The sequence below is a fragment of the Hemiscyllium ocellatum genome, chromosome 35 (assembly GCF_020745735.1).
Source record: "Hemiscyllium ocellatum isolate sHemOce1 chromosome 35, sHemOce1.pat.X.cur, whole genome shotgun sequence".
NCBI classification, from domain to species: Eukaryota; Metazoa; Chordata; class Chondrichthyes; order Orectolobiformes; family Hemiscylliidae; genus Hemiscyllium; species Hemiscyllium ocellatum.
Window position 1 is genome coordinate 40,338,789 of NC_083435.1, and position 27,918 is coordinate 40,366,706.

Consider the following 27,918-nt stretch of genomic DNA (forward strand, 5'->3'; position numbering starts at 1 on the left):
AGCTGGTTCACTTCCTATAGGGACTGAAAACCAAGTGAGGAGATGGTGAGTGAAGGAGCAGCTTTTATACAAATTGTATCCCATAATATCCACACCAATCTTCAGGCAGTCTGACTATCCTGTGGGTAATCAGGGGTGGAAACGTCCCTTATGCTGTATGAGAAGATCCAGCTGAGAGAGCTGTTTACTCGGTGCTTTGTGCTGAACTGTGTGACTGGAGCTGTGTGTTGGATATTGTGTGTTTATTGGAAGCAGTTCCCTCAGATTTCCAGGCTGAGTTTTGTTGATGGCTCATTCCTGAATAGAAGAAGGTGAGGTATAATTATCTGAAAGGTGCAGAGCGTCTGAGGATTCTTACTGATTTCCTGGTGTTGAGTTCTGTGTGTGTTTTGGGGAGCTGGTTATTATCCTGTGGCCTGAAAATGGTCACTTCTTTCTTGGTGTTGAGATCTGGATGTTTCCTGTCTTTCAAATCCATTCCGTGGTTTCCCACCAGCCTATCTCTGTAATATCCTCAGGAAGGGAAAAAGAAAGACTTGCATTTATATGGAGCCTTTTACAGCTACCAAATACTCCAACGCTTGGTACTGCCAACAAAGTATTTTTAAAATGTAGTCACTTTGACTACAACGTTTCTTACATTACAATGTGTACACAGCAAGCTGCCACAAATAGCAACATGACAATGAGCCAGATAAACTGTTTTCTTGTTGGAGTTGATTTTGAAATTAATGTTGACCAGTTCACAAGGGATAACTCCAAACTATTGCCATGGGCTCTGTACCAACATCTTAGAGAGAGCAGAAGCGGCCTCGTTTGAGATCCCATCTAAACAAATGGCTCCTCTGAAAGTTGGGCTTGCCCACATTCCTTTTGTATTGGCCCCATCTGTGATTATGTCTGATTCTAAGAAGGGTTCTCCAGTATAACCCTGGGTCACACAATCATTTCTCAATTTGGTCAGGAGTGGGGACAAGGTTCACTCACATGAGAGACCGGTGACACTGCCTCAACTGATCTACTGCTGAAATCCTTATCCATACCTTTGCAGACTCTGGATTCAACTATTCTTGTGGTCTCGTGGCTGCGCTCATATAAAATCATGCAATGATCCCAATTTAGACAGGCCATTTGATCCATTGTATCTATGCTGTCTCTGTGTAGGAGGTATTCACTCACTTTCTCTTGAATGTATTTTTATATTTAACACATCAAAGATAAAACTACTGTTTGCCAATACCTTACATGGTCATAGTGAATTGACAACTTACCTTACTCGCTACCTGACTACCTTTTCCATTGTCCTCACAGTGCCTGAAAAGGTTGGGCAGAGAAAATAAAGAATTATAGCCATGTGTCTCCTCCCTTTCACAATCCACTGTGGAACAGTCATAATTGAGAAGTCAACCTTTTTAGTAAATGAGGCATATTGGGAGGAAATCATGTTTCCTTTTCCTATTTTACAGAAGGATTGCATTGTACTACACCAGAAAATACAGAGAGGATAGATACTATAGATAGATCCTGAGCATCACCCAAGGAACAACTGCACAACTGCGGGAAGTCATCAAGTCCCTTCACAGTATTGCTCAATCCAGAAAAGGTCGGACAGGGAAACTATCATCTGGAAATCAGTCGGGTCAGGAGAGTTTTGACGTATCATCCACTCTCCGTGTACATCAACGCATTCACACAGGAGAGAAACCATTCACATGTGAGGTGTGTGACAAATCATTCACAGACTCATCGACCCTCTGCCAACACCAACGTATCCGCACAGTGGAGAAATTATTCCCATGCCAGTTGTGTGAGAAATCATTCTCATCGTCATCGACCCTCCAGGCACACAAACTGGTCACTGGCCTTCCATCAGATCTAGTCTTTCTGAAGGTTCAGCTGTGGGTGATCAGTGAGGGTGTGGCTAGGAAGAAGTGTGAGTGGGTTCCAAGTATGGTGAGAGCTTCAATCATTCATTGAGTCTCGTGAACCATTGACTCATTCATACTGATGAAAGACTTTCAAGTGTGAGTTGTGTGAGGCTCATAAGATCTCCTAAAACACAAGGTATTTCTGTTATCTGAATGTTAACTTATTCGGGTCACTTCATGGAGGTTGAACAATTCATATGTGAGGTGTGCGGCCAAGCTTTCCAACACAAATCAATACTCATGACTCATAGATACATTCACTTTTTGCAGAAGCCATTCAAGTGTAATGTGTGTGATCAGAGTTTTGCACATTCATCAGGCCTGGTGAATCACCAGCGTACCCACACTGGGGAGAGACCATTCACATGCACTGTGTGTGACAAATCCTTCTCACGGAAATCGAGGCTGCTGCTGCATCACAGGATTCACACTGGCGAGAAACCATATACCTGTGAGGTGTGTGCCCAATCATTTACGGAACCATCAAACCTCCGCTCACACCAACGTGTTCACACGGGAGAGAAGCCGTACAGATGTGAGGTGTGCAATAAGCTATTTTCACAATCATCGACACTCCTGCTCCATCGCAGGATTCATACTGGAGAGAAACCATACACCTGTCAGATGTGCAACAAACCATTTGCAGACCCTTCCAATCTCCGTGCACACCAACGCATTCACACTGGTGAGAAGCCCTTCAAATGTGAAGTATGTAACCAGGGATTTGCACAGTCATCAGGCCTAGTGAAACATCGCCGCATTCACACTGGAGAGAAACCATTCACGTGTGACGTGTGTCACAAATCATTCTCGCAGTCGTCGACCTTCCTTGAACACCAATATATTCACACTGGGGAGAAACCATTCACATGCAAAGTTTGCATGAAATCATTCACGTCATCATCCACTCTTCGTGTACATCAACGCATTCACACAGGAGAGAAACCATTCACTTGTGAGGTGTGTGACAAATCATTCACAGACTCATCAACCCTCCGCAAACACCAACGTATCCACACAGGGGAGAAACCATTCCCATGCCAAGTGTGTGAGAAAGCATTCTCATCCTCGTCAACCCTCCAGGCACATAAACACGTTCACACCGGGGAGAAACCATTTATGTGCAAAGTGTGTGAGAAATCATTCTCACAGTCATCGAACCTTCGTACTCACCAACGTATTCACACAGGGGAGAAACCTTTCAGATGTGTGATGTGTGATGAATCATTCTCAAGGTCATCTGTCCTTCTTGTACATCAGAGGATTCACACAGGGGAGAGACCATTTATATGTGACGTTTGTAACAAATCATTCCTGACATCATCAGACCTCCTTCTCCATCAGAGGATTCACACAGGGGAGAAACCATTCACTTGTCAAGTGTGTAGTAAGTCATTCTCGAGATCATCAAACCTGTTGCTCCATCAGAGAATTCACACGGGGGAGAAACCATTCACATGTGAGGTGTGTGGCAAATCATTCTCAAGGTCATCAATTCTCCTAGTCCATCAGAGGATTCATACGGGGGAGAAACCATTCAACTGTGAATTATGTGATAAATCTTTCACACAGTCATCTACCCTCCTTGTACATCAACACATTCATACAGGTGAGAAACCATTCCTGTGTGAGGTATGTGAGAAATCATTTTCATCATCATCAGATTTATGCAAACACCAACGTATTCACACAGGAGAGAAACCGTTTAAGTGTGAAATGTGTGACAAGTCTTTCCCAGATTCATCAAATCTCCGCAGACATCAACGCATTCACACTGCGAAGGAACTATTCAGGTGTGAGGTATGTGACATGGCTTTCACCCAATCAGCATATCTCCTGGTCCATCTATGCACTCACACAAGAGAAACCCCATCAATGTAAATTCTGCAATAAATGCTTTCATGCAATTCTTGGATCTCCAGGATCATCATGGAAACTACATGGCCAACTTCTTGCTCAGTCTGCCCTCAGAGTGTTTCCCTGTACCCAGTCTCACTGTGCAGGATGTTCAGTGGGACTGGGACACAGAACAAGAAGCAGCTTTCACTCCCATCAAACAACTAGTGATGACATCACCAGTGCTGAGGGATGATGATGTAACAATGGAGTCACCCTGCAGTGTGATGTCAGTGAAACAGGACTTGGAGTAACCCCCAGGCAGTGAGGACAACCCGCTGTGTTTGTATCCAGAGTGTGAATGCAAACTGAACAACACTAAACAGATGGTGAAAGATGGATGAGATATATCTCCATTCCCCTGGTTCTCACCTTCCACCCCACCAACCTCCAGATACATCACATTTCCGCCATTTCTGCCACCTATATACTGACCCCATCACCAGAGATATATTTCCATCTCCACCCCTATCTGCTTTCCGGAGAGACCATTCACTCCGCGACTCCCTTCTTAGGTCCACGCCTCCCACGAACCCACCCTCCACTCTTGGCACCTTCCCCTGCCACTGCAAGAAGTGTAAAACCTGTGCCCACACCTCCCCCCTCACCTCTGTCCAAGGGCCCAAAGATTCCTTCCATATCTGACAAAAATTTATTTGTACTTCCACACATGTCATCTGTTGTGTCCATTTCTCCCAATGTGGTCTCCTCTACATCGGGGAGACAGGACACCAACTTGCAGATCATTTCAGAGAATATCTCTGGACACCCAAACCAAACAACCCCACCACCCTGTAGCTGAAAGCTTTAACTCCCCCTCCCACTCTACCAAGGACAAGCAGGTCCTGGGCCTCCTCCACTGCCAAACCCTAACCACCTGAGGCCTAGAGGAGGAACACCTCATCTTCCTCCTTGGGACCCTCCAACCACACGGGATCAATGTGGATTTCACCAGTTTCCTCATTTCCCTTTCCCCTACCTTATCCCAGATCCAACCTTCCAACTTGGCACTGCCAACTTGAACTGTCCTACCTGTCCCTCTTCCTCCCCACCCTCCCCTCCAACCTATCACCCCTTCACCCTCTTGTTTATCTACCTATCACTTTCACAGCTACCACCTCCCCATTTATCTCTCAGCCCCTTTAGACCACTAGTCTCATTCCTGAAAAAGAGCTTATGCTCAAAATATCAGTTTTCCTGCTTCTCGGATGCTACCTGACCGGCTGTGCTTTTCCAGCACTACACTCTGACTCAGACATCCAACATCTGCAGTCCTCGCTTTCTCCTTATTGATTTTTCTTGTCAGGATTTCAACCAGTACCTGTTTGGAAGAGAGAATTTAGCCACAAGATAATTCAGAATAGTTTTGTCAAATACCACTTCTTCAAGGGAAGCAGATGTACATCACTGACATTGTTGAGAACTGCTCTGTCTTTAAAGGAAGTTGATATTAATACACAGTATGAAATCTTCCAGATTCAACCAGAAGCAACAGCATGACATGCTCTGGAAATCATCAACTCAGCAGATATCTTGGATCTGACAAAACAGACATCTTCCTCAGACCATTAAACTACACAGCAAGGTGAATGTAACAGGAATTTGTGATGAAAGGATGGCCTGAAACCATCCAGGATATCCCTGTAACTAACTGAGTATTGGAGCAACAGAGAATAGTTGATCACCTGAGATGGTGTCCTGTTCAAAGGGTCATTTTCTGTAGAGAAGAGAAAAGAGATACTGAAACACATTTCACACAAACCATCAAGTAATCAATGATAGTCTGAGGAAGATAAGAGAAGTGCTCTCCTGGCCAAACATGAGCAATGAGATGAAGGACCACATCAGCCAGTAGCAATATTTGTGATGAACATTAAGCTAAACATGATAAAAAGCTGCTCATGACTTGTGACATCCCAGACAGCCTTTGGATGAAACTTGGAGTAGATCTCTTTGTTCACTGGAACTGATAACCTTATCATAGTCAACTACTATTCATATGGCGAAAAGTGTGGTGCTGGAAAAGCACAGCCGGTCAGGGAGCATCCGAGGAACAGGAGAGTCAATGCTTCAAGCATAAGCGCTTCATCAGGAATTCCTGATGAAGAGCTTATGCTTAAAAAGTCAACTCTCCTGCTCCTTGGATGCTGGCTGACTGCCTGTGCTTTTCCAGTACCACATTTTTCAACTCTGATTTCCAGCATCTGCAGTCCTCACTTTCTACTATTCATATGGTGGGAATTTATACAAGTTGCTGTCATTGCACAGTTCAGGCATTATAGCAGTCATTTTTAATTCATGCATGAAGAATTCAGCAACTTCTTGAGTGTTTGGGAAATTTAGCACAACATACTATTTCCACAGTATCCCCATTCATATATTGGTGCAGCAGTGAGAATTGCCAAAGGGATAATCTACAGATCAATTAGATCAAGCATAGATATGTTCAAGGCAATCTTTGGAAAAACACAACAGTTGAAATCAATTGTTCTGTTAAGTGACCGATATCCCATTCCACCAGACTCCTCTTCCAATCAGCAAAAATTTGTTGAGGGTAGAATTAGTAACATAAAAAAGTGACACGACAAAAGTGGAATGGTAGCAAAATTTTAATTTGATGAAGCTGCTGGTGAATTGGTCAGAGTGCAGACATTCACTGTATTCAACAGAAGCCAGCTCACTTGACTACTTGGGATGTGTGGAGAGACATTTTCACCTCAGTTGTACTTGGTAAAAGTCAATGATAAGATAAATTGTCACATAATAGATAACACTGCAAATGGAGAGGCAGACAGCCTATGAAGCAGATCTGATTTCACCAAGCGAGCAAGACACTTGATGACTATCAGTTCCAGAAGTGAACTATTTGCCAACCAATGCAACAATTAATCATCATCAATATTCATCAATTGGCAACAATGTTCTCCTAAAAGGCATTGTTGCATCTGGAACCAACAGCCACTGTACAAACAGACAATAACAACTCATACATGTACCATAAGGTGACCTGAATGCTTTGAAGATAATGTGTGCGATAAGGAATAGGGACAGACAAACTTGAAGAACAGTTTTTTTAAAAAAATTCATGTGTGATTTTGATGAATTATGTGTGTAGAGGCACTCACAAATTGTAATGCATGCAGTCTTTTTCCTTTTGTAAGAAAATGGGAATGTTTTAATGAAACTCTTCACGTTGTGGCTTCCTATATTAATGTGACCTCAATGTTATTATGTAAATAAACTGTTTGGGCCAAGTAGCAATTTTACACACCACATGATACATTGTTTAAAATTCAAATTATTCCAAATATTTCCAGAGCAATATGAGTTTTCAAAAACTTGGGAAACTGACTGGAGAAATAGAGGTGACTCTGAGCAGCAGATCAGATGAGGATTTAAACTAATCATTGTCCCATCTGAATAAAATCTCACTTTGTGCAACAGTTGTCTCAGTTCCCCTGGTAAACATTTGACAGAGATTTCCAGTTTGGGAACAGCACTGTTCATCCTCAGAGGGTTTCAAGCTGACAACATCAGTATGGGATGTGTCATCTCAGATGTGTTTGACAACAGATCAGAAGAGGAAGATCCACAGCATTCAAGGCAGCAATCCCATGCAGTGATGGCATCAGCATATGCACAGGAGCAAAGAGGTTGTGTCAGAGGAACACAGGAAATAGAGGAATACGAGGCAGGTCTCATTAAAAAAAAGCACGCAGAGAGGTGGAGTAGCTGAGCTTTTATTTGTTATTTCTACCATATACAACTGATAAAGTAAAAATGAGATAGTGTTTCTCCAGGACCAAGATGCTACATGGACAGCACAAACTTCTCAATTATGCATAGGGTGGCATCAATGCATAGAAGTGCAAAACACATAAATGACAGTGTAATAAGAGAATGATAATTAATATACATTGTTCGAGCAGCAATCTGAAGTTGTGCAAAGAATTTCAGGTGGGAAAGAAAGTGATCATACAATATTAAGGAGCCTGATGACCTGGGGGAAGAAACTGTTGCAGTGGACGTGAGAGACCGAATGCTCCGATATCTTCTGCCAGATGGCAGAAGGGTGTTGATTTTGTATGAGGGGCGTGTGGGGTTGTCCACTCCTCTCTTAGCGTTTCAGATGTGGCATGTGGTGTAAATATCTGTAGTGGAAGGAAGAGAGACCCTGATGATCTTCTCGGCTGTCCTCACTATGCGTTGTAGGGTCTCACGATCCGAGATTGTGCAATTCCTGAACCATGCAGTGATGCAGCAATTCTCAATGAACCCTTTGTAGAATGTGGTGAGGATAGGGTGTGGGAGATGGACTTTCCTCAGCTGACACAGAAAGTAGACATGCTGCTGAGCTTTCTTGGCTATGGATTTGGTGTTGAGGGACCAGGTGAGATTCTCTGCCAGGTGGATGCCAAGAAATTTGGTGCTCTTCACAGTCTCCACAGAGGAGTTGTCGATGTCCAATGGAGAGTGGTCACTCCATGCCCTCCTGAAGTCAACAACCATCTCTTTTGTCCATGTTCAGAGAGAGATTGTTGACTCTGCACCAGTCTGTTAGCCACTGCACCTCCTCTCTGTATGCTGACTCATTGTTGCTGCTGATGAGACCCATTGCAGTCATGTCATCAGTGAACTTGATTATGTGATTCGAATTTATAGGAGAGAAACTAGACACAGGTGACAGTTCAGGGCTAGGGCCAAGAGGAGTATTGATGTAAGTTTGTCCATAGGGGGTGGGTTAGTGGAACAGAGGGAAATGGCAGAGGCATTTGATGGGATTGTTTCAATATGCAGAAGTCAGAAACTAGGGAGCAGATATAAAGTCATTGATGGAAGGATTAGAGGGGGGTTGAGGAGCGATATTTTTCACCCAGAGGTGGTGATGGTCTGGAACTCTGTCTGAAATGCTGATAGAGACAGAAATCACTCGTAACATTTCAAAAAAACTCAGAAAAGAACTTGAAGGAAGAATGTCCCCACGTTTAAAATGGGTATGGAATAACTCCACACAGACACTGTTCCATCAAGCACTCAGAGAGAAGGTGCAAAACAAGTCAGATATAAAGTCAACCTCAGAAATTACGGGCAAAGCTCAGCAGGTCTGGCAGTATCTGTAGAGAGAAATCAGAGTTAATGTTTCAGGTCAAGACAGGTAATTGGAAAATGTTCTGCTGCTGCTCTTAACTATTCTTGTGAAGGGGTATGTTGGCATGCAATAAAACGTTGATCTTTTTTACATCATATATACTGGAGAGAGTGGGCAGCAGGGCATCCTCATACATCCAAAGGCTTTATTCTTTTCCACAGATCTTATTGTCTGGGGTAGAGAGGAAGGTGAAAAGAATTTAGCATGTTATGAGCTTTTAATTCTCCACTTGTTTTCTTGTTAACAGCTTCATTGTCATAGCATTACTTCTGGCTCTCTCTGTCCTTCAAACTTATGCATCACATCTGCTCTCTTCTGTTTGATCATAACGTTTTTTTTTAAGAAGGATGTACTTCTGTATGTGCTTAATCATTTACATGCTCATAAAAGAGCCAATCTAACATGCAATCTTGAGATTGAAGAAAACGGTATTTTCATTAAACGTTTGCTCATCTGGATAAACGTAATGTCCTGGATTTTCTTGTATCCAGAAATTTGTTATTCCTGTGTAGATCAGAGGTGCACCACTGTTAGATACAATCCCCCAGCCCACTGCGTCCATCAGATCCAACACCAACCCTTCCAGCCAGCAGTCCCTCTAATTTTCTTCCCAGCTGTGTGGTCCTCTGAGGCCTGCACACAGTAGTGACTTTTGGACATGCAAGTCAATGCTGTGATCAGTATGTGATGCCAATCATACATGGAACATTGGAGCAGTATGCAGTTAGAAGCAACGTTGTTTACACTCACATTGGGACGCTTTCTACTCTGACTACCTACCGACTTGGCACCTCACCCCTACCCATTTGGTATTCATACCCCCTGGCTCTCTATCCACCCAGCACCCTAAGATTGCTCAAAATTGCTGGAAATAGCTCAGCAGGTCTGGCATCAGTGGAGAGAAATCAGCATTGACATTTCAGGTCCAGTGACCCTCGGAACTGAGGAACTTAACACAGCTCTCCCCTTACCTAGTTTTGCCAGCAGCTCTAAAAATAGCTGTCAGGACTTGTACATTTCAGAATAATGCAGCTGACTGATTTGAAAAGGTGGTGTGATCTGCCTTCCTCTGATACTTCTGCACAACAAAAGGACTGTCAGATTTCACATTTCTGAGGGAAGCCTGAGCAGAATCTCCAATCAGAAATGTGGAGCACCTTCTTTCATTAAAAAAAATGCCAGAAATTGTTACTCCTCAGGAAATCCATCCTAATAGAAATAAACACCATCTTTCACACTCAGATGGCCCACACAACTACAAATTATAGAGTAGGGAAGGATAGATAGATCACATTAAAGTGTATAAGTGAGGAGTATCTGGTGAATGACCCAGTTGTTGTCTTGGTCAAATGTTCCTCTGCTAGCCATGATGTTTCTATGTAAAATTACAGTCATTAATTTGTTTTTTTTCCCCTTGAGATGATGGTGTTGAGCAAAACGTATGCAATAAAAAGTGTCTTCAGTCAGTCTGCCCTTCATATGCCTCAATCTGCAGACAGGGCTTGAAGCTTGCCAGGAGGTTTGGAGAAAGAGAGAGAGCAAGGCTAAACAGGCACTGCCTCTTGAACTTAATTAAGCAGCAACTCATACTTTGCTAAATATGTCTTTAATGCCCAAAAGGGTCATGTGACTTGCTCTCTATTGTCAGGGAGTTGAAATTGAAATAAGGTTGATTTTCATGTCTTCCAAAAGGGAGCACAATTAGCTCATACCGTCAAGATATGCTGAGTAATTGTCTTCTGGACCACTTGATTAGACAGTTGAAACTCAAATCCTTGGCTTAATGTTTTGTTAATGGCCCCATAGATCGAGTCTTCCATATTCCTAAGGGTTTTATTGTCTTTACAGGCCCTGTGTCTCCATCTCAATGAAATGGAGTGTATATAGGGATGCAAATTGGAGCAGCCATTTCTGATTCTAATTTCTAGTCATCCTGCTTAGTCTGTGGCTCTTTCTTTAAAAAAAAGTATTTTTAAAAGTTCAAATTGAAGCTTCCAGAAACTGGATTAAAATCAATTTCAAAGAACACATCTTCAAGACACTGAAACAGATAAACACATCCACTTGTTGCAGCATGACATCATCCTCTTCAGCCTTCTCTCTAGATTCTTCTAATGTATTCTTAATCACCATTGTATTTATCTTTTTGGTATTCCAACTCACTCCACATCCTAAAATTCTTGATTTTACTTCACAATATTTTAGCATCATTTCTGATTCTGTTAAGTAGTGCTGTATCCTGCTGCGCTTTAACCAGCAACACATTTTCAGCTCTGATCTCCAGCATCTGCAGACCTCACTTTTTACTTGTATCTTCAGCAAATTTGTCATATTCTTGCCTTGAATTTTCTCCCTTGAGTTACATTTAATTCTCTGAATATTCGTGCATACATTAAATATTTTTGTTGATGGTACACAGTTGAATCCTCTCTTCACTTGAAACATAGTCAGAGGGAAATTGAGAAACAAACTTGTAAGGAGATCTCAGCTGTCTGGAAGAATAATAGGGTGGTTATGGTAGGGGATTTTAACTTTCCAAACAGCGACTGGGACTGCCATAGTGTTAAAGGTTTAGATGGAGAGGAATTTCTTAAGTGTGTACAAGACAATTTTCTGATTCAGTATGTGGATGTACCTACTAGAGAAGGTGCAAAACTTGATCTACTCTTGGGAAATAAGGCAGGGCAGGTGACTGAGGTGTCAGTAGGGGAGCACTTTGGGGCTAGCAACCATAATTCTATTTGTTTTAAAATAGTGATGGAAAAGGATAGACCAGATCTAAAAGTTGAAGTTCTAAATTGGAGAAAGGCCAATTTTGACGGTATTAGGCAAGAACTTTCAAAAGCTGATTTGAGGCAGATGTTCGCAGGTAATGGGACGGATGGAAAATGGGAAGCCTTCAGAAAAGAGATAACAAGGATCTAGAGAAAGTATATTCCTGTCAGGGTGAAAGGGAAGGCTGATAGGTATGGGAAATGCTGGATGACTAAAGAAATTGAGGGTTTGGTTAAGAAAAAGAAGGAAGCATATGTCAGGTACAGACAGGATAGATCGAGTGAATCCTTAGAAGAGTATAAAGAAAGTAGGGGTATACTTACGAGGGAAATCAGGAGAGCAAAACGGGGACATGAGATAGCTTTGGCAAATAGAATTAAGGAGAATCCAAAGGGGTTTTACAAACATATTAAGGACAAAAGGGTAACTAGGGAGAGAATAGAGCCCCTCAAAGATCAGCAAGGTGGCCTTTGTGTAGCCACAGAAAATGGGGGAGATACTAAATGAATAGTTTGCATCAGTATTTACTGTGGAAAAGGATATGGAAGATATAGACTGTAGGGAAATAGATGGTGACATCTTGCAAAATGTCCAGATTACAGAGGAAGAAGTGCTGGATGTCTTGAAATGGTTAAAGGTGGATAAATCCCTAGAACCTGATCAGGTGTACCTGAAAACTCTGTGGGAAGCTAGAGAAGTTATTGCTGGGTCTCTTGCTGAGATAGTCACAGGTGAGGTGCCGGAAGACTGGAGGTTGGCAAACGCAGTGCCACTGTTTAAGAAGGGCGGTAAAGACAAGCCAGGGAACTATAGACTGGTGAGCCTGACCTCAGTGGTGAGCAAGTTGTTGGAGGGAATCCTGAGGGACAGGATGTACATGTATTTGGAATGGCAAGGACTGATTCAGGATCGTCAACATGGCTTTGTGCGTGGGAAATCATGTCTCACAAACTTGATTGAGTTTTTTGATGAAGTAACAAAGAAGATTGATGAGGGCAGAGCAGTAGATGTGATCTATATGGACTTCAGTAAGGCAAGGTTAGACAAGGTTCCCCATTAGAGACTGATTAGCAAGGTTAGATCTCATGGAATACAGGGAGAACAAGCCATTCGGATACAGAACTGGCTCAAAGGTAGAAGACAGAGGGTGGTGGTGGAGGGTTGTTTTTCAGACTGGAGGCCTGTGACCAGTGGAGTGCCATAAGGATCGGTGCTGGGCCCTCTACATTTTGTCATTTACCTAAATGATTTGGATGCGAGCATAAGAGGTACAGTTAGTAAGTTTTGCAGATGACACCAAAATTGGAGGTGTTGTGGACAGCGAAGAGGGTTACCTCAGATTACAATAGGATCTGGTCCAGATGGGCCAATGGGCCGAGAAGTGGCAGATGGGGCTTAATTCAGATCAATGTGAGGCGCTGCATTTTGGGAAAGCAAGTCTTAGCAGGACTTATACACTTAATGGTACGGTCCTAGGAAGTTTTGCTGAACAAAGGTACCTTGGAGTGCAGGTTCATAGCTCCTTGAAAGTGGAGTCGCAGGTAGATAGGATAGTGAAGAAGGCATTTGGTATGCTTTCTTTTATTGGTCAGAGTATTGAGTACAGGAGTTGGGAGATCATGTTGCGGCTGTACAGGGCATTGGTTAGACCACTGTTGGAATATTGTGTGCAATTCTGGTCTCCTTCCTATCGGAAAGATGTTGTGAAACTTGAAAGGGTTCAGAAAAGATTTGCAAGGATGTTGTCAGGATCTGAGCTACAGGGAGAGGCTGAACAGGCTGGGACTGTTTTCCCTGGAGCGTCAGAGGTTGAGCGGTGACCTTACAGAGGTTTACAAAATTATGAGGGGCATGGATAGGATAAATAGGCAAAGTCGTTTCCCTGGAGTCGGGGAGTCCAGAACTAGATGGCATGGGTTCAGGGTGAGAGGGGAAAGATATAAAAGAGACCTCGGGGCAAACTTTTCACACAGAGGGTGGTACGTGTATGGGATGAGCTGCCAGAGGATGTGGTGGAGGCTGGTACAATTGCAATATTTAAGAGGCATTTGGATGGGTATATGAATAGGAAGGGTTTGGAGGGATATGGGCCGGGTGCTAGCAGGTGGGACTAGATTGGGTTGGGATATCTGGTCGGCATGGACGGGTTGGACTGAAGAGTCTGTTTCCATGCTGTACATCTCTATGACTCTGTGTCTGATGTGGAATGTGTAGAGGTACAAATTGTAGCTAAATTAGCACTCTTGTCTAAGTTAGAATATTATAAGTACAAGATTTGCTCCAGATGTTTGACCACTGAGGTTGACACTCCATTGCAATACACAGTGATGCACCGTAAGAGCTACGATCTTTCAAGTCAGCTAAACCAAGGCCTCATCCATCCTCTCAGGTGAATGTTAAAGTTCGCATGACACTATGTCATAGAAGAACAGGGAATTTATCCATATGGGCCAATTTAGATCCCACACCCAAATGCAGAAAAATAAAATAAAATTGGTGGTATGTTGAATAGTAGGAGAATAGCACTACATTACAATAGAATACAGATAAGTGGCAAATGAAATTCAATCTGGATAAATGTGAGGTAAAGCACTTTTTACAAGGCAAGGGAAGACATGATGAATCTGGGAACCACTGAAAATGGTTAAGAAGATATATGGTATACATGCCTTTTTTAGCTGAGGCATAGAGTTGAAGAGCGGGAAGGTTATGCTAGAACTGCACACAAAGTCGTTCAGGCCCAACTAGAATATTGTGCATAGTCTGAAATCCACATTACAGGAGAGATGTGATTGCACTGGTGAGGATGGCTGCAGAAGTGATTACCAGGATGTTCACTGGGCTGGAGAGTTTCAGTTTTGAAGACTGTTTGGACAGACTGAGTTTGTTTCCTTGGAGCAGAGGAACCTGAGTGGGCACATGATTGAGATGCATAAATCATGAGAAGCATAGACAGGGAAAACTTTTTTTTCCGTTGATTGAAGGATCAATAACTAGGGGAATAGATTTATTCTAAGGGAGCAGGAAGTTTAGAGGGGATGTGAGGGAAGATTTCTTTTCACCCAGAGGGTGATGGGAATCTGGAAAACACTGCCTGTAAGAGTGGTAGGGGCAGAACCTCTCATCAGATTAGATTGCCTACAGTATGGAAACATGCCCTTCGGCCCAACAAGCCCATATCAACTCGCTGAAAAGTAACCCACCCAGACCCATATCCCTCTGACTAATGTACCTAACACTATGGACAATTTAGAATGGCCAATTCACCTGGCCGGTACATCTTTGGACTGTGGGAGGAAACTGTTAGCACCCGGAGAAAACCCATGCAAACACGAGGAGAATGCAAACTCCACACAGACAGTTGCCCAAGGCTGGAATTGAACCTGGGTCCTTGGTACTGTGAGGCAGCAGTGCTAACCACTGAGCCACCCAACATTAAATAAGTATGTAGATACTTGTGATGCAAAGGCATACAAGGCTATGGGCCAAATGATGAAAACGGGATTAGACGAGTTTGGTGAATCATAGAATCCTTCTAGTGCAGGTAGAGGCCATCCAGCCGATTTAGTCTGCACCTATCCTCCAAAGACCATTCCATACAGAGCCAGCCCTACGCCCCACACCCTATCCCCATAGTCTGTTCTACTATAATGCAGTAGTTGCATTCTCATGCGACCTTGTGTTATAGAAAATTGTGCAATAGAAATAATGAGGGCAATGGGAAAAACAGGGTTAGGAGCAAACCACCAAGAATATCAGTAAAAATTGAAACAAAAGTAATAGTTAGCCTAACACAAACAATATCATAGTCTAAATAAATTTTAAAATCATATATTTTAATAAAATAATATAATAAATTTAACACTTTAATGGGCTTCTAGGTTTGCTGAGTTACAGTACTGTGTTAAGAGGATCATCTGAGGATCATCATCAGCATTATCATTACTTTCGGTGCAGTTCTGGGTGCAGGGTTATGACAAAAGAAAATATTTAGTTCACAAGTGGACGCCTGTGGTTCATTGTCCTCAGAATGTTTCTTGGGGGTTTGCTTTAAAAAAGCATCTAGTTCTTTCTTCTTTCATGGAGAAGCTGTTCATAGGGTGCCAGGTAAGACTTAATGCCACGAACAGCTACCCTGCTGCTTTCTGCCATGTAGTCATTTTCTTCGAAGAGCTGCATCTGCTTCTCAGTTTTCCTCAGGGTGGAAAGCAAAAGAGAAGTGAAAGTTCTCAAGGTGCTGCATCCTGGATTTCATCTCAAGCTTCAATTTCCTCTGCAGCAACAAATTGCTCAGTCTCCACTTTTTCAAATCCAACTTGCAAGAGCGACACAATGTTCTTTGATTTCTGGAAGCTCCTCTGACAGTTCAACGCCTTTAAAATCATAAAGAAAATCTGGGAGAAGCTTCTGCCAAATTGCATGCAAGCAGGTATAGACAGGATAGACGGAGTGAATCCTTAGAAGAATATAAAGGCAGTAGGAGTATACTTAAAAGGGAGATCAGGAGGGCAAAAAGTGGACATGAGATAGCTTTGGCAAATAGAATTAAGGAGAATCCAAAGGGTTTTTTGTAATTATATAAAGGACAAATGGGTAACTAGGGAGAGAATAGGGCCCCTCAAAGATCAGCAAGGGGCCTTTGTGTGGAGCCACAGAAAATAGGAGAGATACTAAATGAGTATTTTGCATCAGTATTTACTGTGGAAAAGGATACGGAAGATATAGACTGTAGGGACATAGATGGCGACACCTTGCAAAATGTCCATATTACAGAGGAGGATGTAATGGATATCTTGAAATGCATAAAGGTGGGTAAATCCCCAGGACCTGATCAGGTGTAGCCTCAAACTCTGCAGGAAGCTAGGGAAGTGATTGCTGGGCCCCTTGCTGAGATATTTGTATCATCGATAATCACAGGTAAGGTGCCGGAAGACTGGAGGTTGGCTAACCAAGGGCCACTGTTTAAGAAAGGTGGTAAGGACAAGCCAGGGAACCATAGACCAGTTGGCCTGGCGTGGTGGTGGGCATGTTGTTGAAGGGAATCCTGAGGGACAGGATGTACATGTATTTGGAAAGGCAAGGACTGATTAGGACTAGTTAACATGGCTTTGTGCGTGGGAAATCATGTCTCACAAACTTGATTGAGTCTTTTGAAGAAGTAACAAAGAGGATTGAGGAGGGCAGAGCAGTTAGTGTGATCTATACGGACTTCAGTAAGGCGTTCGACCAGGTTCCTCATGGAAGATTGATTAGCAAGGTTAGATCTCATGGAATACAGGGAAAACTAGCCATTTCGATACAGAACTGGCTGAAAGGTAGAAGACAGAGGGTGGTGGTGGAGGGTTGTTTTTCAGACTAGAGGCCTGTGACCAGTGGAGTGCCACAAGGACTGGTGCTTGGTCCACTATTTTTCATCATTTATACAAATGATTTGGATGTGAGCATAAGATGTATGGTTAGTAAGTTTGCAAATGACACCAAAATTAGAGGTGTAGTGGACAGCGAAGAAGGTTAGCTCAGACTACAATGGGATCTTGATCAGATGGGCCAATGGGCTGAGAAGTGCCAGATGGAGTTTAATTCAGATAAATGCAAGGTGCTGCATTTTGGGAAAGCAGATCTTAGCAGGACTTATGCACTTAATGGTGAGAGAGTGTTGCTGAACAAAGAGATCTTGGAGTGCAGATTCATAGCTCCTTGAAAGTGGATCACAAGTAGATAGGATAGTGAAGAAGGCGTTTGGTATGCTTTCCTTTATTGGTCAGAGTATTGAGTACCGGAGTTGGGAGGTCATGTTGCAGCTGTACAGGACATAGGTTAGACTGCTGTTGAAATATTACGTGCAACTCTGGTCTCCTTCCTATCGGAAAGATGTTATGGAACTTGAAAGGGTTCAAAAAAGATTTATAAGGATGTTGCCAGGGTTGAAGGATTTGAGCTACAGGGAGAAGCTGAACAGGTTGGGGCTGTTTTCCCTGGAGCATCGGAGGCTGAGGGGTGACGTTATAGAGGTTTACAAAATTATGAGGGGCATGAATAGGATAAATAGACAAAATCTCTTCCCTGGGGTGGGGAAGTCCAGAATGAGAAAGCATAGGTTTAGGGTGAGAGGGGAAAGATATAAAAGAGACCTAAGGGGCAACTTATTCACGCAGAGGGTGGTACACGTATGGAATGAGCTGCCAGAGGAAGTGGTGGAGGCTAGTATAATTGCAACATTTAAAAGGCATTTGGATGGGTATATGATTAGGAAGGATTTTGAGGGATATGGGCCGGGTGCTGGCAGGTGAGACTAGATTGGGTTGGAATATCTGGTCAGCATGGACAGGTTGGACCAAAGGGTCTGTTTCCGTGCTGTACATCTCTATGACTCTATGACTCTCGTCTTTACTGACTTCACCCCAGACCTCCACAATGATGTCAATAGCATTCTTAATATTTAAGTTCTTCCAAAATTGAAGAACACTGTCCTCATTATCCCCTTCAGTAGCTGCAATCAGTTTCCTGAATGTGTGCCTTAAATCAGAAAGTATAAAACCTGCTTTTGCACCTTAGTCCATGGGTTGAATGAGAGAGGTTGTGTTTGGAGATAGAAATAGCACTTTGATGTTTTCAGAGAGCTCACCAATGATGGGAGGATAGCTTGGTGCATTGTCTTGAATGAGGAGAGTCTGGAACTCCAAATCTTTTCTCCTGCAATTCCTTCTAAAAACAGCTTCAAAAACATCAACAATAAGGTCTGAAAAAATTTGCCAAACTCTTTCACTTGACCTGAGGTAAATGCCTAGAGTGGACGTGAGGTAATCAGGGATGGACTCGCGTAACAGCCAATGGGAGTTCACATTCTAAAAACAAATTCCACAATTCACCAATCATGTTACAGTCCAATTGCGTTAATGAAACATACGTTATAGAATGATCTGTATTTACCATGGCCAATCCACCTAACCTGCACATGATTGTGACTGTGGGAGGAAACTGGAGCACCTGGAGAAAACCCACACAGGCATAGGGAACTCCACAAGTCTCCCAATCACTGACCCACCTTGCCGTGTGATTGTTTTTGACCAGCGCACACATGTTGGCCTGAAAGGTCTTTTTTTCTGCTATAGGTCTCAACGACTGTATGACTCACCCCTCTGTAACATCACCCATTTCCAAATAGCTCCTATTCCTGCATTAGACCATCTGCTGTTGAAATCCTTATCCATGCTGTTGTTGCTTCTCAACTCGATCCAACTATTCCAGTGCTCTCCTGTCCAGATTCCCATCTTCCCCCAAACTTCAGATCATTAAGAATGCTTTTCCCACACTAGAAATCTCTGTCAAACATTTACTAGGGGAACTGAGACAGCACCTGCAATAAATGAGCCTTTATTCAGATGGGACAATAACACCTTTAAATCTCCACCTGATCTGCAGCTCAAACTCACCCCCATTTCCCTGGTCAGTTTCCCATGTTTCAAGAAACTCATGTTGCTCCAGAACGTGGCTGATAGCCAAGTTCGGTACACATGGGAATGGCTTCAACCAGGACCTTGGGTTCATGTCACACTACATATGACCCAACTGCACTACACACACAGAGACATTCGCACACACATGCACACAGACAGATGCACACTCACTTACACACATACAGATACTCCTACACACACACACACACTTCTACACACTCACGCAGACCTTCTCTCATACTTAAGCTCTCTCTTATACGCTCACACATACACTCCCACACGCACCCTCTCACAGACTTATACCCCTTTACACTCACACACACACTATCACAGACACTCATAACTCCCCCACCACCAACACCCACCCACATGCACACACACACACACACACATATATAAGTTTGTGGGGTGAATTTGTACTTGCAGAATTGTTTTATTTTGCTCTAAAACTGTATGAATCCATATAAGATTCTGTAAATCCCTTTTTTAGATTCGAATCAGTCTGAACATTGTGGCACAGATAGTCTCACACAGTGAACCTCACACCTTCAATGTTTTTTTTTCTTTTTTGATAGCTGACCTCCTGCTTTTTTTTTCTTTTACAGGATTGCTGATCTCTTTTTTTTAAACTCCCACACTACCGCCTAACTGCGGTAGTGCTTATTTTTACCCCAGCACCCATGCTGTGATTGTGCAGGTGTGAGACACAATGAAAGACACAAGGTGCACGAATCTTTATTCAAATTTCCACCACCAGGAAGAAAGGAAAACCTTAAATGTATTATCTGGGCCGATATGATACCAATTGTTAAAGTTCATGTGAGAATGTAACTTTAAAAAAGTTCTGCGATTTACATATGAAAGAACTGAACCCAACATGTCCATTCCAAAAGATGAGAGACTTAACAAACAATCCAGGACTTTTTCAATATATAATTTCAGTTACATCACACTGTGAACTTTTGCTCTAAATTCTATGTCTTACGATCTTATACTCCACAACCACCTGATGAAGGAGCAGCGCTCCGGAGACTATAACCTGGTGTTGTATGATGTACACCCCAGTCCAACACCATCTCCAAATCAGAAATATTTGTATTGACTGTGAGAGACGTCAATCAGAGAGCCCACCCACTCTGCCCATCGTCTCCTCTTCCTCTTCCAGAGCTGGTTCACTTCCTATAGGGACTGAAAACCAAGTGAGGAGATGGTGAGTGAAGGAGCAGATTTCATACAAATTGTATCCCATAATATCCACACCAATCTTCAGGCAGTCTGACTATCCTGTGGGTAATCAGGGGTGGAAATGTCCCTTATGCTGTATGAGAAGATCCAGCTGAGACAGCTGTTTACTCGGTGCTTTGTGCTGAACTGTGTGACTGGAGCTGTGTGTTGGATATTGAGTGTTTATTGGAAGCATTTCCCTCTGATTTCCAGGCTGAGTTTTGATGATGGCTCATTCCTGAATATGAGAAGGTGAGGTGACATTATCTGGGAGGTGCAGAGAGTCTGAGAATTCTTACTGATTAAAGAAATAGAAACAGGAGTAGGCTTTCGGCCCCAACAACCTGCTTTACTATTCAGTAGTATCACAGCTGATCTAACATTCATCGTGTCTATTTTCCTCCAGTTTCCCCGTCACCCTTCACTTCCCTTATCACCAAGAATCTTTATATCTCAGCCTTGAATATACATAAGGATACTGCCGCGAGAGCTGGGCGTTTCAAAGCCTGTGAACACGCCGAGGGAAGAAATTCCTTCTCATAATATTCTTAAATTGGAGCCCCTTTACTCTGAGACTATTCCATCTGGTCCTAGATTCTCCCATGAGGCGAAACAGTCTCTCAGAATTTACCTTGTCAAGCTCCTGAAGCATCCTCTTTCACCTGTTATTCTTTCAATCTCCAGTGAGTAGAGCCCAAAGTTGTTTAGTGTTTGCTCATAAGTCAGTCCCTCCATACACATCCTTGAGAACCTTTGCTGAATTGTCTCCAATGAAATTATATCTTTGCTTAAATTAGGGGAACAAAACTCACAGCACAACAGATGTGGTCTCACCAGCACCTTATACAGTTACAGTAAGACTTCTCTATTTTTATACTCCAACCTCCTTGAAAGGGCTAACATTCCACTAGCGTTCCTGATTACCTGTTGCACACAGAATAGATTGATCGAATCCCGACAATATGGAAGCAGGCTATCGGCCCATCAAGTCCACACAGACGCTCTGAACAACATCCGACCCAGACCCACCCTATACCTGTAACCTCGCACTTCCCATACATGTGTGCTGGCTTTCTGTGTTTTGTGCATGAGTACCCTCAAATTTGTTTCTGTTGCAGCTTTCTGCAGTTTTTCTCCATTTAAATAATATTCTGTTCTTTTGTTCTCCCTTTCAAAATGAACAGCTTTACATTTTCCCACATTAAATTGCATTTGCCAACTTTTTGCGCATTTACTTAACCATTCAATGTCTCTCTGTGAACTGTTTGTATCCCTCCCTCAACCTGCCTTTCTATCTATTTTTGTATCATCTGCAAATTTGGTTACACTATATTCACTTGATTCTTCCAAGTTATATATTGTAAATAGTTGCGATTCTTGCACTGATCCCTGTGGAACCCCATTGGTCATAAGAATATAAGAACCAGGAGCAAGAGTAGGCCATCCAGCCCTTCAAGCCTGCTCTGCCATTCAATAAGATCATGGCTGATCTTTTCATGGACTCAGACCGACTTACCCTTAATTCCTTTATTTTTCAAAAAAAATTTACTGTAACTTTAAAAACATTTACTGAAGTAGTGTCAACTACTTCCCTGGGCAAGGAATTCCATAGCTTAACTACCTTCTGTGTGAAGAAGTTCCTTCTCAATTCAGACATAAATCTGCTCCCTCTCATCTTGAGGCTCTGCCTTCTTGTCCTAGCTTCACCTGCCAGTGGAAACATCCTCTCTACCTCTATCTTATACATTCCATTCATGATTTTATATGTTTCTATAAGATCCCCCCTCCCATTTTTTTGAATTCCAATAAATATAATCCCAATCTACTCAGTCTCTCTTCATAAGCCAATCTCAACTCAGGAATCAAACTAGTGAACCTCCCCTGCACCCCCTCCAGTGTCTGTACATCCTTTCTCAAGTAAGGAGACCAAAACTGCACACAGTACTCCAGGTGTGGCCTCACCAATATTTTGCAAAGCTGCAACATTATTTCTCTGCTTTTAAACTCAACCCCTTTAGCAATGAAGGACAACATTCCATTTGCCTTCCTAATCACTTGTTGTACCTGCAGACTAACTTTCTTTGATTCATGCACAAGGACACCCAAGTCCCTCTGCATAGCAACATGCTGCAACTTTTTGCCATTCAAGTAATAATCTTTTTTACTGTTATCCCTACCAAAGTGTATGACTTCACATTTATTAACATTGTATTCCATCTGCCAGACCTTTGCCCACTCACTCAATGTATCTGTGTTCAAAATCTGATTGAAGATTTGTAGCTCGGGTATCCGTTGTTGTGGTTCTGCTCGCCGAGCTGGAAGTTTTTGCTGCAAACGTTTCGTTCCCTGGCTAGGGAACATCATCAGTGCTGTTGGAGCCTCGTGTGAAGCGCTGCTTTGATGTTTCTTCCGGTATTTATAGTGGTTTGTTCTTGCCGCTTCCGGGTGTCAGTTTCAGCTGCAGTGATTTGTATGTGGGGTCCAGGTCGATGTGTCTGTTGATGGATGTTCTTGCCGTTTCCAGGTGTCAGTTTCAGCTGTAGTGGTTTGTATATGGTGTCCAGGTCAGTGTGTCTGTTGAGGGAGTTTGGGGATGAATGCCATGCCTCTAGGAATTCTCTGGCTGTTCTCTGTCTGGCTTGTCCTATGATAGTGGTGTTTTCCCAGTCAAATTCATGTTGCTGGTTGTCTGAGTGTATGGCTACTAGAGATAGCTGGTCGTGTCGTTTTGTGGCTAGCTGATGTTCATGGATGCGGATTGTTAGCTGTCTTCCTGTTTGTCCTATATAGTGTTTTGTGCAGTCCTTGCATGGTATTTTGTAAACTACGTTAGTTTGGCTCATGCTGAGTATTGGGTCCTTTGTTCTAGTGAGTTGTCTGAGCGTGGATGTTGGCTTGTGTGCTGTTATGAGTCCTAAGGGTCGCAGTAGTCTGGCTGTCAGTTCTGAGACGCTCCTGACATATGGTAGAGTGGCTAGTCCTTTTGGTTGTGGCATGTCCTCGTTCCTCGGTCTATCGCTTAGGCATCTGGTGATAAAGTTGCGTGGGTATCCGTTTTTGGCGGATACCCACGCAACTTTATCACCAGATGCCTAAGAGATAGACCGAGGAACGAGGACATGCCACAACCAAAAGGACTAGCCACTCTACCATACGTCAGGAGCGTCTCAGAACTGACAGCCAGACTACTGCGACCCTTAGGACTCATAACAGCACACAAGCCAACATCCACGCTCAGACAACTCACTAGAACAAAGGACCCAATACTCAGCATGAGCCAAACTAACGTAGTTTACAAAATACCATGCAAGGACTGCACAAAACACTATATAGGACAAACAGGAAGACAGCTAACAATCCGCATCCATGAACATCAGCTAGCCACAAAACGACACGACCAGCTATCTCTAGTAGCCATACACTCAGACAACCAGCAACATGAATTTGACTGGGAAAACACCACTATCATAGGACAAGCCAGACAGAGAACAGCCAGAGAATTCCTAGAAGCATGGCATTCATCCCCAAACTCCCTCAACAGACACATTGACCTGGACACCATATACAAACCACTACAGCTGAAACTGACACCTGGAAACGGCAAGAACATCCATCAACAGACACATCGACCTGGACCCCACATACAAATCACTGCAGCTGAAACTGACACCCGGAAGCGGCAAGAACAAACCACTATAAATACCGGAAGAAACATCAAAGCAGCGCTTCACACGAGGCTCCAACAGCACTGATGATGTTCGCTAGCCAGGGAACGAAACGTTTGCAGCAAAAACTTCCAGCTCGGCGAGCAGAACCACAACAGTATCTGTGTTCCTCTGCAAAGAATTACAATCATCTGCACACTTTGCTCTGCCACTCATCTTCATGTCATCTGCAAATTTTGACACCATACACGTGGTCCCCCACTCCAAATCATCTGTATAAATTGTAGATAATTGTGGTCCCAATCCTGAAGCACACCACTAGTTACTGATTGCCAACCAGAATAGCACACTTTTATCCCTACTCTTTGCTTCCTGTTAGTCAATCAATCCTCTATCCATGCTAATACTCTACCCCAACACCATGCATCCTTATCTCATGAAGCAGCCTCTTGTGCAGCACCTTGTCAAAGGCCTTTTGGAAGTCTGAGTGCACCACATCCACTGGGTCCCCGTTGTCCACCATGCTCAAAATGTCTTCATGGAATTCTAAAAGATTTGTCAAGCATGACCTGCCCTTCATGAACTCATGCTATTTCTTCTTTGATACCAGACTCAAGCATCTTCTCTACTACAGAGGTTAAGCTCACTGGTGTATATTTCCCCATCTTTTGTCTACCTCCCTTTTAAACAGTGGCATCACATTAGCTGTTTTCCAATCTGTAGCTCTCTCTAGCTCGCATTGACTTTCCTCTTATTATGAACTTTGGAGAGATTGTTTGCTCTGCCACTTCAGAAGGAAGTTCAGAGTCAACTCTATCATGTGCGACAAGAGTTATATGAAGATAAAACCAGACAGTTGTAGCAGCTTCCCTTCCCTGAAGGACAATACTTGTGTTTTTTGGGCATTCTGAAAATTTCCTTCATTTTACTTTGATTCTGTTCCACAAATTCCAAAGTTAATTAAATTCACCTTCACAACACAGAGTGGTTGCGGTGAAGAGGAGAAACATCTTTAAATGAAACTAGATAAACTCACAAGGGAGAAAGGAACAGAAGGTTCTGTTGATAGGGTGAGATACAGGAAAGTGAGAAGACACTTGTGTCAACTATAAACATCAAAATGAAACAAATAGGGCAAATTATCGCTGTAACACTATCTACGTACCTTTCTGGGATTGGAGTTGAACTCACAATCTCTGAATTGTTAATCCAGCATCATAGAAATTCATTGACTTTGCCTTGTGACACATTTATTGAAATGTCTTTGAATGCCTCCTTCCAAGGTTTTACCTGAAGGCCTCGGGTTTGATTTGACAGTTTTGCCTAGTGCCTTGGCTGATAGCTGAAATTGGGATGTGCAGTCAGAAAGAGTACGGTGCATCTAACTTCCCAGGATAAGCCAGAACCTTTTAATCAGCTACACTGAAGTGTTAGATTCCTGAGGATCTGACACATTCTGTTCAGTGGGTTTTCTTCAAGTTGTTTTTGAAAACAAGGGAGATGTTTCATTTCTCTTGTATGTTGGTTATATTTTATACTCTAACAGTAAACTGGTCTTCACCAGCAAGACTAGAGTTCATAGTGAGTTGAGAGCTCATCTTACACTCCTGACCGTCTTTTCCATTGCCCTCACAGTACCTAGGAAGATTGGGGACTGAGGGAGAAAAGAAAGTAGCCACATTGTTTGCTCTTAGTCACTATCCAACGTTCCTGACAGAATCAGAGGGTGTGTGACAGTCAAATTTGGAAAAAGAAAGCACTGTGTCTCCCCCACCCCCCTCCATCCAAAGCACACACAATGAGGGAACAACAAACTGGCACTCACTGTGGAACAGTCTCTAACTGAGGAATCAGCCCCTGCAGCAAGGAGGGAGAGGGAGTTAAAGGAAATCATGTTTTCATTTCCTGTTTTACAGAAGGATTGCACTGTACTAGGAAGTACAGAGAGGATAGATTCCACAGATCTATCCTGATCGTGACTCAAAGAACAACTGCACAACTGTGGGAAGACATCCAATCCCTTCACAACATTGCTCAACACAGAGAATGTTCAGCAGTGAAACCATCCTCTGGAAATTGATCAGGCCAGAGGAGCTTTGACATATCATCAGATCTGAAACTGGTCAGTGGTGTGGAGCCTTCCTTTCTGAAGGTTCGGCTGTGGATGATCGCTCAGGATGAGACTGAGAAGAAGTGTGAGTAGACTCCAATTTGGTGAGAAATTCAATCATTCATCAAGCCACATGAACTAGTGATTCATTCTGGAAGTAAGAGATTGTAAAAGATTGCTCAAATACCAGGGATCTGAATAGAGTTCCGGAGCTTGATATGATCTCTTCACATACAAAGTACTTTTGTTGTATAAATGTTAACAAAAGAACAGCTACATGGAAAAGAAACCATTCACATGTGAGATGTGTAACAAATCTTTCTCAGACTCATCGAACCTACGCACACACCATCGCACTCACACAGGGGAGAAACCATTCCAGTGTGAGGTGTGCAGCAAGTCATTCTCAGTATTTTCAAACCTCCATCGACACCAACGTATTCACACAGGGGAGAAACCTTTCAGATGTGATGAGTGTAACAAATCATTCTCACAGTCAGATAGCCTCCTCAGACACCAACATATCCACACAGGGGAGAAGCATTTCACATGCAAAGTGTGTGACAAATCATTCTCACAGTCAGTAAGCCTCCACACACATCAGCATATTCACACGGGGGAGAAACCATTCCGGTGTGAAGTGTGTGACAAATTATTCTCAAGGTCATCAGAACTCTTGCTCCATCAAAGGATCCATATGGGGGAAAAACCATTTACATGTAAAGTGTGCAAGAAATCATTCTCAAGATTATCAATCCTCCATGTCCATCAGAGGATTCACTCAGGCGAGAAACTGTTCAAGTGTCATACTTGCGAAAAAGCATTCTTCCAGTCATCTACCCTCCTCGTGCACCAACATATACACACAGGGGAGAAACCATTCACATGTGAAGTGTGTGAAAAATCATTCCAAAATTCATCAAACCTCCATGTACATCAACGCATTCACACAGGGGAGAAACCATTCATATGTGACGTGTGCGACAAATCATTCCCAGATTCATCAAACCTCCACAAACATGAACGCATTCACACAGGAGAGAAACCATTCAGGTGTGAGATGTGTGACAAGGCTTTCACACAAACTGTGCATTTGCTGGTCCATCAACGCACTCATGCAGTGGAAAAACCATAAAGCTGTTGAGTTCTATAGCCAACGTTTCACACAATTTTTGGAACTCCTAGAACATCAACAAACTCACATGGGGACTTCTCAGCCAGGTTCTTGCCCAATCTGTACTCAGAGTGTGAACCTGTACCCAGTCTCACTGTGCAGGGTGTTCAGTGGGACTGGGACACAGAACAAGAAGCAACTTTCACTCCCGTCAAACAACTAGTGATGACATCACCAGTGCTGAGGGATTGTGAGAAAGTGAGGACTGCAGATGCTGGATATCAGAATGTGGTGCTGGAAAAACACAGCCAGTCAGGCAGCATCCGAGGAGCACAAGACTCGATGTTTCAAGCATAAGCTCTTCATCAGAAATGAGGGACTATGATGTCAACAATGGAGTCAGCCTGCAACGTGATGCCAGTGAAAGAGGACTTGGAGTAACTCCTGCTATCCTGTATAGTGAAAGTGAAGATTAATGTGAAAAGCTGTTCAATTCACCTGCCAGCTCCTTATTTTAGTAATTGTCTATACTCAAATTCTATAGGATCATTGCTTTCTTTGTTATTTTATTTTCCTTTTGAGATACTAATGAAAACTTGT

General features: G+C 42.9%; 1 protein-coding gene across 1 annotated transcript; it reads left to right on the forward strand.

Annotated features, from left to right (window-relative positions):
- Nucleotides 1–27,908, forward strand: LOC132832796 (zinc finger protein 271-like). The gene is made up of 3 exons (XM_060850952.1): nt 1–45; nt 1,467–3,728; nt 26,509–27,908. Exons 2-3 carry the CDS (start codon nt 2,082–2,084, stop codon nt 27,337–27,339), a joined length of 2,478 nt encoding a protein of 825 aa, XP_060706935.1. The 5' UTR covers nt 1–45; nt 1,467–2,081; the 3' UTR covers nt 27,340–27,908.
- Nucleotides 27,909–27,918: the final 10 nt, after the last annotated feature.

Coding starts and splice junctions, on each gene's coding strand:
- LOC132832796 (XM_060850952.1), top strand. CDS start 2,082: ATGTTAACTTATTCGGGTCACTTCATGGAGGTTGAACAATTCATATGT. Junction 3,729..26,508: donor AGGAACTATTCAGGTGTGAG/GTATGTGACATG, acceptor TTCACATGTGAG/ATGTGTAACAAATCTTTCTC.